Source organism: Colletotrichum lupini, chromosome 8 (genome assembly GCF_023278565.1).
Source record: "Colletotrichum lupini chromosome 8, complete sequence".
Classification (NCBI taxonomy): Eukaryota; Fungi; Ascomycota; class Sordariomycetes; order Glomerellales; family Glomerellaceae; genus Colletotrichum; species Colletotrichum lupini.
In genome coordinates, this window is record NC_064681.1 from 360127 (window position 1) to 373938 (window position 13812).

The window sequence follows — 13812 nt, forward strand, 5'->3', positions numbered from 1 at the left end:
AGGTGAGGTGTAGCCGGTGAGGTTGTGTAAGTTGGGCCGGTCTAGATTGTCAAACTGGCGGGGCAGTCGGCTTACCTCATGCCATGTGCCCCGCCATAGCTCCAGTTCCCCCGCGCCCGGAGCTCTCGCCGGATCTTTCCCTCCGCGGGCCCAGGGGTTGACTGCATGTGGGTGTCGTCATGGAGGCTTCACTGACCTCATCCGCTCGTGTACCATCCCCATGGCGGACAGTAATTCGCTGCCAGCCTTACCTGACGAGAATTTTACGTGTCTAAGTCTGACCGTAGAATCTCGATGACAGGGCTATTCCCCTTAAAAGCACCGCTTGGGGCTTGCTGCAGTTGCTCCCGCGCGTGCATTGCATTGTGTTTAAGATGACATGACAGCCTCTTCCGTGTCTCCTACGCTTCAATTGGCGCCTTCTGCATCTAGTCTCGATTTGTTAGATAACGATGAGATCATCCCGTGTACTTTCCCATCCAGTCGTCACCTCAGTACGAGGTTTATATAGCCGCCGCCTTCTGCCCTCAACTTCACCTCTTCTTGTGCTCCCTCACGCCGTCAACACAGCTAGATTGAGTATTTCCACCTCACTCATCACGCGAGCACACGCAACAATCTCTTCTCCCAACACCACACCCACGATCCACATCCCATCCCGCAAACACCCCATCCAACAAGCCAAAATGCCTACTGGCCAAAAGACATCCGGCCCCGAGGGCAACAAGCTCTTCACCCGCAACCACCTCTTTGACCTCACCGGCAAAGTCGCTCTCGTCACGGGTACGATACTTCCTCTCCCTCATCCCCCGAGACCGTGGTCTAACCCCCTCCAGGCGGCGGCACAGGCATAGGCCTAATGGCAACCCAAGCCCTCGCCTCCAACAGCGCGAAAGTCTACATCACCTCCCGCAACCAATCCAAGCTCGACAACACCGTCCAAACCTACGGCCAAAACGTCCCCGGCTCCATCGTCCCCATCGTCGCGGACGTCACCAAGAAATCCGACATTGACAAACTCTACAAGGAAATCGAATCAAAGGAACCCGCCCTCGACATCCTCGTCAACAACGCCGGCGTCTCCAGCGCCGCCTTCGAAGTCGAGAGCGACTCCGCGCAGGACATGAAAGCAAGCCTCTTCGACGACGCCTCCGCCGATTTCGAGGACTGGACCGAGACCTATCGCACAAACGTCGCGGCCGTCTTCTACGTCGCCGCGAGCTTCCTCCCCCTCCTGCAGAAATCCACAGACGAACAGCACGGCTGGTCCGGCACCGTCATCAACATCAGCAGCATCAGCGGCATGATTAAGAAGTCGCAGCACCACTTCTCGTATAACGCGTCCAAGGCGGCGACGATCCACGTGAACCGCATGCTCGCCGAGGAGATTGCGTCCAATGGGTTGAAGATCCGCGTGAACAGCATCGCGCCTGGTGTTTTCCCCAGTGAGATGACGACCAAGGGGCCGGCTGATGAGGAGCAGAAGAGCGAGATTCCAAAGGAGAAGTATGCTGATAAGGTTATCGCGGGACGGCCTGGGAGGGATGAGGATATGGCGTCTACGGTGCTGTTTTTTGCGTGTAATCAGTATTTGAATGGGCAGACGCTTGCTGTTGACGGGGGGTATACTCTTGCTGCTGGGATGTGAGGTGGGGGTGATTGGGAAGAGATTGTGGTACACGGGTTCGCTGCGGCGTTGGGGTCATGAAAACATGCTAGGCAAGGTGGGATGCGGATAGATTATCAATCGAGTCTTGAGATCCGAATTTGTGTCGGACCCTTTTGGGAAGGGAACGTGAAGTGGTTGTCAACAAGCACCGTCCGTTGTAGTCGATGGCTGAGCGGTACAATTCCAGCTTCCAGGAAGCGAGGATGTTGGCTCACGGTCCTACGTGATGCCATGGATGGCTTGTTTTTTTGTGCATTTTTCGGTGCGGTAGGTTTGGTGGGAAGCAGATGTTTGGCGAGTATGTGATATGTATTCAAATACCTTGTGTATCGGTGCTTGGTCGCTAGAATGATGAGAGGTCGCGAGTTCAAGTTGAATTATTTTGCCTCTTTTCTTTTCCATTTCAACTTGCTTACGAACGTGGGTTAGGTATCTAGATGTTATTAATCACTTATCTCGAGCTTCTAATGTTGATGCTTCGATACTTGACCTTGAGATGGGAAGATATTCAGGAATCTCAATTTAGTTAGGTTGACGAGACCGCTAAGCAGAGTTTTAGCATCTAGCAACAAATAGATGAGTACGTTACCCAGAATCCCAGAGGACCTCCGGCTCTAAGCATGTCGACGGCTTCATCTTCTTCGTGGTACTGTGCCAGGATGGCTTCTCGCTCCTGGAGGCGGGACTCCAACAGCTTGGCGGTGCGCCTCGAGGCCCGGACCTGCTCCGAAATCTTTTCCCACTCGGCGTTGATCATCTTGCCGACAGTGACGATGTTGTCCTTTATAATAATGCCCCAGGCGCCGACCTCTTCCTAATCTAACGTCTTTTCTATTTATGACAAAGAGTATAATTCTTGTAGTGCTATATTGTAGGACGACCCGAAGTAACGGTTAGGAGGGTGGGCTTAACGTTACTTGAGCGGGATTAGGTAGACATAGCGCGCAGAATTTGCCCTTCGCAGTATGCGAAAACTCGAAAATTCCCATAAACAATGCTAGAACTATGGATATGTCCATGAATTATATTACTTTACTATTTAAGTATAGTAGCTCGAATGTTAAAATAGTTATTTTAACAGAGCTAGAAGTTTTAATCGTTATTACTTATTTTTCTAATATAGTTAAATTATTTATTTAAAAAGGACGTTAAATAATTTTAGTATTACTAAGAGACCGGATCTAATAGCGGTATAATAATTAAAAAAAACAGGTTATATAAATATAAAAAGGGTTTTTAATATCTATCGGATTAAAAGTCTAATTCGACCGTAATATATAGCCGAATACGTAGGGGCTAATTAGGGGCCCTATTTAGGATTATCATAGCTAGCCTAACTTATAGTTAGAACCTCTTTTTTATACTTACTACGTAAATATTTATATAGTTTAATTAATCTTTTTATTAATTATAGTTTAAACTAAATACTTTATAATAAGGATACTAATACTAATTAGTAATTAAGTTTTATTATTATAAATTAGTAAGGTATCTCGTTATATAAAAGAAATAACTTTTTAATATTATATAGGATAGGAGATTCGTACTAATTAACTTTATAAAAATAAATAAAAAGGGGCGATCCTCGAATATTATACGGAATTAAGTAATTATAACCCTTTATTACTTACGAAAAGTCGATATTTATTACGTTAAACTATATTAATTGATAGAACTACTTAAGTAACTAGCCTTTTACTATTATTTTAAATAGCTTTTTTACTAAATAACTTTTTTATTACCGGCCCGTAATTAGAAATTAGCTAGTTAAATTAGTAAAAAAAAATACTTACGTAGCAATTACTTACTTAATTAATTAATATAATAAATAAGCTCGATAGTATAATATAAAAAAGAACTACGTAATTAAAAAAAAGATTTTTAAATATAAATATTCTTAGTAAGCGTAATAAGAACTTATATAGGAATTATAAAACTAAGAGATTTATAATATATAAAAAGGTCTATTATTACGAGGATTTTATAATTATAACTTTAAGCTTAGGTTTAAAGGATCTCTTCGTAGCCTTTTTAATTACCCCCCGATGTTACTTAGGAATATAATATAAAGAACGGTTTAATAAAAGAAAAAGGGATTTAGAAATCTTAAGAATATCGAGTTAAAAGTATTATAAATCTCGGAGATTAATTTAAAAAAAAGGCGGCTACCCTAAAATAGTTTTATAACTTTTTATTATAATTATTATTAACTTAAAAAAAGGCTAAGAAAATCCGGCTTTAAAGGGAAAAAAAAAGAATCTTTTAAAGGGTTATTAAATAGCTCTTTTTATATTAGCTCCTAGTATAAAATTATTAATTTTAAAAAATTAACTAAGTAATAAAAGGGATTATTAATAAGCGATAATTACTTAATTATAATTAAGTTATAAAAAAGACTATTTAAAAAATATAAAATAGAATACTAAGAAGCTATAAAAAAAAAGATCTTTAAGGTATTTAGCCTTACTAAGTATAAGTAATAATTAAATATTTTTAATAAGTCCTTAACGTTTATAATTTTATAAAAAAGAGGGCTTAACTTTATTAATTATACTTAATAACTTATATAGCTCTTTTATAAGCTATTTAGTATTTATTTTTAACTATTTTTATAAAATACTATTTTAAAAGAAGTAAGTTAAAAAAAGAAGCTATTTAGAAATTATAAAAAGTACGAGGCTTAAGAAGTTAGAAATATATAAAATAGCGGATATTAATAACTAATAAAGATCCCGAGACTAATTATTATATCTTTTTATAATAATATAAACGTCTATTATTATTATTAAAAAAAGGAACTATTAAAACCTACTTTTTTATATTAAATAAAAAGAGGATTTTAGTAAGTACGATAACTAGCGATTTAAAAAAGTAATAGTAATTATTAAAAATAGTAAAAACGAGAGTAATAGCGAGATAGTAAAAAGAAATAGGAATCTCTTAGACCTTAATAAATTCGTTGAATAATAAAAGTACGGATTTATTATAATTAATACGCGGGTTAAATATATTCTTATTAAGATTAAATACGCTAATAATTATTAATATAAATACGAGCTAGAGTATAACTTTTAGTAAGTTAGAGTAAAGAAAAAGAGGGAGGAACCCGATCTTAAATAGAATCCTAATCCTTTATAAATAAGTAAATATTAACCCGGATTATTAGGGGATATAAATACATGGAATTATAAATTAGCTTAATAATAAGTAAATTAACGTAGTATTAATCTATTTAACTAAGGTTTATAAGAAAAAGGGGCTATAAAAGTAACCCCTATTTTATAAAATTATAAACGACTTTAGTTATTAATTAGATAAATAGTTCGTAAGCGTAAGCCTAGGAATTATAAAAGTAATTAATAGATTCTTTTATATATAAGGGGTATTATTAATATAGTTATAGTTATAAGAACTATATAAAATCTTAGTAATAACGATTATAAAGAAGGAATTCGTATTATAAAAATAAGTATAAGTTAATAGGGCGTATAATCGCTTTAATAAATTTAAAAAAAGGGTAGACGACGCAGATTTCCTCTTTATAATTACTAATAGTAATCTATTATTATAAAAGGATATATAGAAACAAAATATAATATTAGAAGTACGATAATTCGTAATTCTACTTATTTTAATCTATAGCTCGTTACCGTTATTAATACGAAATTCGGCACTAATTAGCTAATATAAAAAAGAATAAACGACTTAAAGCTATTAATAATACGTAGTAACGTAGGGATTATATATAAATATTGAAAATATAATAATAAATACGAAATAATTTATAAACTTTAAAAAGATCTATTTAAAAAAGAAATTATATTTTAGGGGGAAGTATAAGGTCTTATAAAAAACCCTAACGATATTTTATAATTATTATAAAAAGGTTAGGATTAGGGAATACTAATACTATTTAGTAATTAATATTATTTTAATAAATAAAGCCTCTAATTATTATTATAAAGCGGTACGTAATTTTAATTGAAACGACTTTTTTAGTATTATTAATATAATCCGAAGCTACTTCGAGACTTATAATAAGAACTTAGAGCTCTTATTTAAATTATAAGTAATTTCTTTTATATTTATAACTAGGATAATAGAGGGTAAATTACGAGTAAAGATCTTTAAAGAGCTTATTAATTAAATTAATAAGCTAGCGAAAACCTAGCTAAATAAGGGAACTAATAAGCGGAAAATTAAATATTTTTATATTATAATTTAGCGCGTATTAAAAGTAAAAATAACCTTATACTAAGTACCTAAAGACTACGAAACGCTTTACTTAAGGCTAAGATTTAGTTTTAATATTAAAATAAAAATACTATATTAAACCTATTTTTAAGTATATAACGGCCCTTATTAATAATATTAAGTCGATTAGACGTATAATAAGAAAAGAAAAGAGGCTAAATACGGTAATTATTAATAAAGAGGCCTAGATTTATTAAATAAGTAAAGATTTAACTCGTAAGTAGGGTAATAAAAAAAGTAATATTATATTTATAAAAAAAATAGATATTAATTAAGTAATTATTCTAAAAAAGAGCGTATAAAATCGTATAAATAATATAAAAAGTTAAGGGTAATAAATAGTAAAACTAGCCCTTATTAGTTTAACTAATTCCTTATTATATATAAAAATAGATCCGGGGGTACGGAACTTAGTAATAATAGCTAGAATAGCGGCCTAAAGTATTCTATTACGACCTAATATATATAATAAAGTCAGGGCCTCGCCCTATAGGACCTGCGGCGGCTACTATACTATATATATAAAAATACGGATTTAGGGTAACTCCTCTTAAAGTAGAAGAACTATAAATAAGTTATATAACTACGATTATATAATAAAATAAGGAACGAACGCCCGTAAATAAGTAAGATAAATAATTATAAATAAGTAGGACGAACGACCGTTTAGTAAATAATTAAATAATAATAAATAAAATATTATAAAGGATATATTTAAGAACGAGATTTATATATAATATAAACTTAAGCCGGGCTTAAAAATAGACTTTTTATAACTTTTTTAGTAATTAACTTAATATTAGATTTTATAATTATTTTTAATTATTTTTATTAAGAACCTCTTTTAATAAGACTACGATCGATTACTAAAGCCTTACTTATTTTATAACTTATAAATATAATTTTAAAAAAGCTATTTATAATTACGATACTATTTACTTAGTACTTATAGCCTTAACTTTTATTAATATACTTACTATAACTAGCTAGTTATAATACTTTAATTACTCTTATTTAGTAAGTTTATTTTATAAAAGACTAACTAAATAATACGAATATATTAATTATTAATAATAATAGCATAGCGCAGCTTATTAAAATAACTATACTTACTATTTAATAACTATATAATATAATACTTAAACTTAAAAACGAGAATAAGTAACTTTATGCTTAGCTTATAATACCCCGACTTCTTTTAATACCTAGAGCTAAGTACCCTAAACTAAAACTTTATAATAAGTCCCTAAATACTTTTTAAAAATTCCTTATTTAAACTAGGGCCTATTTATATTATTATAAAACCTTTTTTATTATTAAAACCGATAAAGTTTACTATATAGCTTTATTTTTTAAAAAGGATACCCTCGCTTAGTTCGAACCCTTTATAAAAAACTACCTCGAGAACGAACGTAATATTTAAGACGAAAATACTAAAAAGATCTTTAATAATTATAATAAGTTTAAAAAAAGACTTAAAGAAACTTTTAGTAACTCCGATAAAAACGAATTACTAAACGAAAGCTTATAACCCTTATATAAAAGGGATTAGTTAGTAAGTATATATCTAAATTTAGATAGATTATTTCTAAGCTTAACTAGGGTAATAAAGTACTTATAATAGCTTTTTATTATAGCTTAAAAAAAGAAGTTAAGGACGACCTTTTTTAATAAAACCGGCCCAATAAACTTTATAATTATATCGATATAACTATTAAAATTAATAATCGACTTTACGAACGACGCTTTAAATAAAAAGGGTAAAACGCTTAGAATAACCGATCTAAGCCTAATAATAAATATAAATATAAATTAATAACTACTACGACCGGGTATTATAATAAACCTATAAATCTTAACGTTATTAAAAAAAATAACCTCGCTAAAAAAAAGACTTTAAGTACTATAATTATAATAAGTTAGGATATATAGCTAAAGATTACTAATAACCTAAGCATATTTAATACTAACCTATTTTAAAAAAATAAGCTAATATTATAAATAAAGAAGTTCTTTATAAATAATTTTTATAAATAGCTTATTATAATAATAACTACCTTACTTATTAAAATAGTAAAAAATAAATAAAATAGTACCCTAAATAACCTAAGAATAATAAACGATCTACCTTACTACTTATTAAAACTTTAGTAATAATAAAAAAAAAAAACACCCGCTTATTAACTTTATATTTTTAAAAAGAATAATATTAAATACTTTATTATACTCTCTTAGATTTATAAAAAAATAAAAAAAAAGGGTAAAACGGACCCCGTTATAAAGAATATACTTAACTTTTTTAAAAAACGAATTAAATAAAGATTCTTAACTAATATAAAGAAGTAGTTTTTTAAGCTTAAAAAAAGAGGATTTAATATAAAAAGAATTATAAATAGCCTCGTATATATAGTATAACGAAACTATATAAACTAAAAATAATTTATTAAGTTTAAAAAAGGACTCGATTTAAATAAAATCCTAACTAAGTCTATTTATATAATATAAAAAATAAATAGTAATAAAAATTTATTTATAAAGTTAGGGAGTAGCTCGAAAACCTCTTATATAAAAATAAGATCGAAGTATTTAAGAGATTAATTCTTAATTTTAAAGTTATAAAAAAAAAAGAATTAACTTTAACTTTAAAAAAGAAAATATTAAAGTTAGAACTAGTTCTTTTTATTTTAATAAAGCAGAATTACTTTATAATTTAGATAAACTTTATAACGTTACTTAATAACGTACTTAAATAGAGATCGATTATAAAATACTACTTAGTATTAATAATATTAATTTTAAAAAGAATAATAACGAATTATAATATAAATATATTTATCTATTTAAAAATAACTAAACTGTTTAGTTTTATAAAACTAAAAAATATAAAAAGGTTATAATAACCCCCTATATAAATAAAAATTACTCTCTATTTAACCCTAAAAACCCTTTTTATAAAGAATTATTTTAAGTAGAATGCTTAAATAATAAATATTTTTAGTACTTTATATATAAATAAAATAATCGTTTTTATTTATAAAGACGTAATAATAAGCCTATTAAGGATATTTATATAAAAAACTAACTACTTAGCTAGACGCTACTAAGCTTTAATAACGATAATAAAATAATATTTAGCCTAAACCCTAACTTTTTTATAAAGTACTTTAATAGTAAATATATAAATCAAAAAGACTATAAACATAACTAATACTAAATTTACTATATTAAAAAAACTAAGGTATAGAGGGAATACTAAGAGAAATATAAATAAAAGAACTATTTAAAAAAATAAATAATAAAAAACTAAAAAAGCTAATTATAAAAGAATAATAAAAAGTAAAAGAAAAAGAAATTCTTATATATAACTAAATAATATAACGACGTATATTTATAAGTTAACCTTAATATTTATAAATAAGGATTAAACGCTATTATTAATAATAGCGTATAAAAAACCTATATTTTACTAAGAATAGTAAACGAACTTAATTTATTATAAATATAAAAAGATAACTTATATTAACTATAAATAATAAAAAGAGAACGAGTTAATTATAACTATAGATATATTAATTAAGAGACTATATACCTCTCGATATATATTAATAATTAATAAGAATAACTATAATATAATATTATAAAAATCGGAGATATTAATATTATTTTAAGAATCTCGTAATTATAAAAGCATAATTTATAAATAAATTAAATTACTAGCTAAGTTCTTTAAGAAAATCTAGTTACTAAATAACTTAAAAAAAAAAGGGTTTAAATAGATTTTTAAAACCTCTTAAAGAACGAGAATAAATACGATATATAACTTTTATTAAAATAGTAAAAAGCTCTAAGAAGTTTATAATTAATACTAATAATTAAAGATTATAACGATTCTAAACTATACTTAAAAAATACTAAATATATATAAAACTATTTATAGAACTTGAAAAAATAGGATTATTAAAATATAATAGCTAGGATATAAAAATCGAACTTAAAAAAAGAATATAACCTAGGTTCTATTTAATATACTTAATAAATTAAAAAGAATAAGAGTACTTTAATAAATATATTAATAAGAAACTTAAAAAAAGATATATTTAACTATTAAATTCTCCTACCGGATTCCCCTTATTTTTTATATTGAAAAAAAAAGAAAATTAAAACTTATTATTAATTATAAAAAACTTAACGAAATTATAAAAAAGAATTACTACCCCTTATTAGTTATTACTAAGCTTAGAAATTTATTTTATAAAACTAATTAGTTTATTATTATAAATTTTAAAAAAGTATTTAACTAAATTCGGATTAAAAAAGGAAATAAATAAAAAATAGTATTCCGAACTTATAAAGGACTTTTTAAATACTTTATTATACCCTTTAAACTTATTAATACTTTAATAACTTTTTAAATAATAATTAATTACGTACTTTAGAAGTACGTCGATATTTTTATTATTATTTATATTAATAATATTCTTATTCTTTCTCTTAATTTTAAAATATATAAAAAGTATATTTATATAATATTTTAAAAACTCTAAGATGCTAAATTATATACCGAGCCCTCTAAATACGAGTTTTATATATAAACAATAAACTTTTTTAAATATATTATTATATTAAAATAAATTTATATATAAATATTAAGAATAGAAGTAGTTAAAGACTAGTTTATATTATAAAACGTTAAGGACGTATAAGGATTTTTAAAATTCGTTAATTTTTATTAACGATTTTTTAAAAACAATATTAATATAATTAAACCTTTTAATAACTTAATATAAAAAGATACCCTATTTATTTAAAATCTTAAGTATAAAAGAGTATTTATTAAAGTTAAGAATATAATTATTTTTAAACTAATTATTATAAGTTTAGACCCCTAAAAACCTTTTAAAATCGAGACTAATACCTTAGACTTTATTATAAGAGCGGTTTTAAAATAATAAAATAAATAAAAAAAGCTTTATTTATATTATTTCTATTTCAAAGTATTTTATAAAATAAAATTAAATTAATAAATTTATAATAAAGAACTAATAGCTATTATTAAAGTATTTTAAAAATAGAGATTATAGTTATTTAGAACTAAATATAAAGTTATAGTTTATATAAACTATAAAAACTTTATAAACTTTATAATAAATAAAAATCTAAATAAACGATAAGTTAAATAAAGCGAATTCCTATTTAAGTGTAATTTCTAAATTATTTATTAAAAAGGTCTAGAAAATAGTAAAATAGACGCTCTTAATAAAAGACCTAATTACGAAGTTATAATTTTTAAAAAAACATAAGTTATTTTTAAATAGGAGAAAAATAGTAGCCTTATACTAATTACGAAGCTCTTTATAATAGCTAAAAAGATTAATACTAACTTGACTAAAAAAATAATCCCTAAGCTTATTATAAAAATTTATAATATATTAGTATATAGCTATTAAAGAATTACTAAAACGTAAAAACAAATTCGCTAATACTATAATAAATCCGCTATACGTACTAAAATTATAAAAGTAATTAAGGACTATGTAATTTATAAAAGAAATAAAAATAGCCCGTATAAGCTTTATAATAAGCTATAACTATTATAATTATTAATAAAAGCATAGTAATTAATTATATAAAACTTTATTATTAAATTACTAAAGTTTAGAGAACTATTTATTAAAATATAGTACGATAGTATCTTAGTTATAGTTAATTAACTTATTAAGTTCGTATATTTTATTCTTTATAAAATATTAAGTACTATAAAAGACCTAATATACGTATTTATTAAGGTTATACTTTCGAACTATAGTTTATTAAAAGAATTATTTTTAATCAAGATAAGCTATTTATTTTAAAGTTTTAAAAATCTCTAATTTTATAACTTAATATAAACTATAAGCTATTAATATTATTTTATTTATAAACCAATAGATAAATAAAAAGGATTAATTAGATCTTTAAAATATACCTTTATTATTATATAAATTACGACTAAGATAATTAAATAGTACTTTTATTAATAGCTTAATTCGTATATAATAATATAGTTAGTAAAAGTATAAAAAGATCTCTATTTTACTTTAACTACGGATTTTAATTAATAGTATATAAAAAAGCATAATAAAGACTATAAGCTATAAAAACTATAATAAATATAAATAAACTTAAAAAGATTTATAAATAAGCCTTACTAAACCTCGAGTTTATATAATAACGTATAAAAGAAAACGTAAATAAATTAAAAATTAAAAGACTATTTTTAAAAAAGGGGGATAGTGCCTATTTCTTTTATTATAATATTGAAACAAAACGATTAAATAATAAATTAAATTATAAAAAACTTAGACCTTTTGAAATTATTAAAAAAGTCTTATTAATTAATTACGAATTAAGATTATTAAATATAATATAATACTATTTTATTTTTTATATCTTATTATTTAAACTTATATTAAGAGGATTATATATAAAAAATTATATTATTATTAAACTAAACTAATTAAAATATAAAGTCAAACGGATTATTAATTATAAAATTAAAAATAAAATATAAGAATTCTTTATTAAATAAAAAAACTATAGATATAAAAAAAATATATAAGAACTTATTATGAACCTTTAGAATTTTTAATAACTTTTCGAGGAGTATTAAAATTAAAATTAAATCTAGAACTCTTAGTTATTACGGCGTCCTAATTAATAATTTTAAAAATACCGTTAGCTTATACTTTATAAGCTACTAAAGAAGTATTTTTAGAGTTTTTAAAAAACTTTTTTAATATAACTTAACTCTTTTTAAATACTATTCGCTTTTAAGAACGAAGACGCTCTAACTTAAATAACGACTTATTTAATTTAGCCTAAGCTTATTAATAAGCCTTAGCCTTTTTTTATAATTCTATAGCCCTTTTATTATAGCTAGCTAGTCGTAATAAGTATATTAATAAAAGTTAAGGCTACGAGTACTAAGTAAATAATATCGTAGTTATAAATAGCTTCTCTAAAACTATATTTATAAGTTATAAAATAAGTAAAGCTTTAATAATTAATCGTAGTTTTATTAAAAGGGGTTCTTAGTAAAGATAATTAAAAGCGATTATAAGATTTAATATTAAGTTAATTATTAAAGAAGCTATAAAAGTCTATCTTAGAGCCTAGCTTAAGTTTATACTATATATAAGTTTATTTATAAATATATCCTTTATTAATAATTACTTTTATTTATTAAGTAATTACTTAGTAAATATTAATAAGCGATTATTTAAAATAATTACAATAATTATTTTATTACGTAATTACTACTTCTTATTTATATATAACTTATTTATAGTTCTTTTATTTTATAAGAATTACTTTATATTCCCGTATTTTTATATATATAGTATATTATAGCTACTATAAGCTTATGGGGCGGGCCCTAGTCTTAGTTATATATATTAAGTTATAATATTAAGTCTCTTTTCTAAAAGTTTTATTTCTATAGACTTATAAATAAGTTATTATAGCCTAAGTTAGGGCTCGTTAAGTAATTCTTTTAAAAATACTAACATATCCGCTAGATTTTTAATATATCGTTAACTAAAGCTTACTTTTAAAATTAAAGAGCGAGGATTCGAAATTATAATACCTTACTTATTTTATTATTTATTAGGGTAAAGGTATAAAATATTAAAGGGTAAATTAAAATATTATAAGTATATATATCGTAGTTATTTTTATAACATAATTACTAATACTATATACGATTATAAGTTTCTTTTTTTTTTTGGTATTTTTTTATATTAATCGTACTCATAATAAATCGTTTTTTATTTAAAGCCGATAAATTAGAACGTAGAAAAGAAGTAAAAGAGCTTCTTTTTTAAAAATAGGTAAAAGCTTTACGTTATATA

The 13812-nt window shown here is 26.0% G+C and overlaps 4 protein-coding genes across 4 annotated transcripts; 3 read left to right on the forward strand and 1 right to left on the reverse strand.

Annotated features, from left to right (window-relative positions):
- Window positions 1-686: 686 nt before the first annotated feature.
- On the forward strand, window positions 687-1648 carry CLUP02_14587 (short chain dehydrogenase; the record flags this gene model as incomplete). Its single annotated transcript, XM_049293514.1, has 2 exons — window positions 687-783; window positions 837-1648. The coding sequence occupies 2 exons, from the start codon at window positions 687-689 to the stop codon at window positions 1646-1648; spliced, it is 909 nt and encodes a 302-aa protein (XP_049150660.1).
- A 472-nt stretch (window positions 1649-2120) lies between these two features.
- CLUP02_14588 (uncharacterized protein) lies at window positions 2121-2426 on the reverse strand (the record flags this gene model as incomplete). The annotated part of the gene is made up of 2 exons (XM_049293515.1): window positions 2121-2159; window positions 2259-2426. 2 exons carry the CDS (start codon window positions 2424-2426, stop codon window positions 2121-2123), a joined length of 207 nt encoding a protein of 68 aa, XP_049150661.1.
- A 9208-nt stretch (window positions 2427-11634) lies between these two features.
- Window positions 11635-11775, forward strand: CLUP02_14589 (uncharacterized protein; the record flags this gene model as incomplete). Its single annotated transcript, XM_049293516.1, has 1 exon — window positions 11635-11775. A coding segment is annotated over one exon (141 nt), but the record flags the coding sequence as incomplete, so codon positions are not given.
- A 404-nt stretch (window positions 11776-12179) lies between these two features.
- Window positions 12180-12332, forward strand: CLUP02_14590 (uncharacterized protein; the record flags this gene model as incomplete). The annotated part of the gene is made up of 1 exon (XM_049293517.1): window positions 12180-12332. A coding segment is annotated over one exon (153 nt), but the record flags the coding sequence as incomplete, so codon positions are not given.
- Between the last annotated feature and the right edge of the window lie 1480 nt (window positions 12333-13812).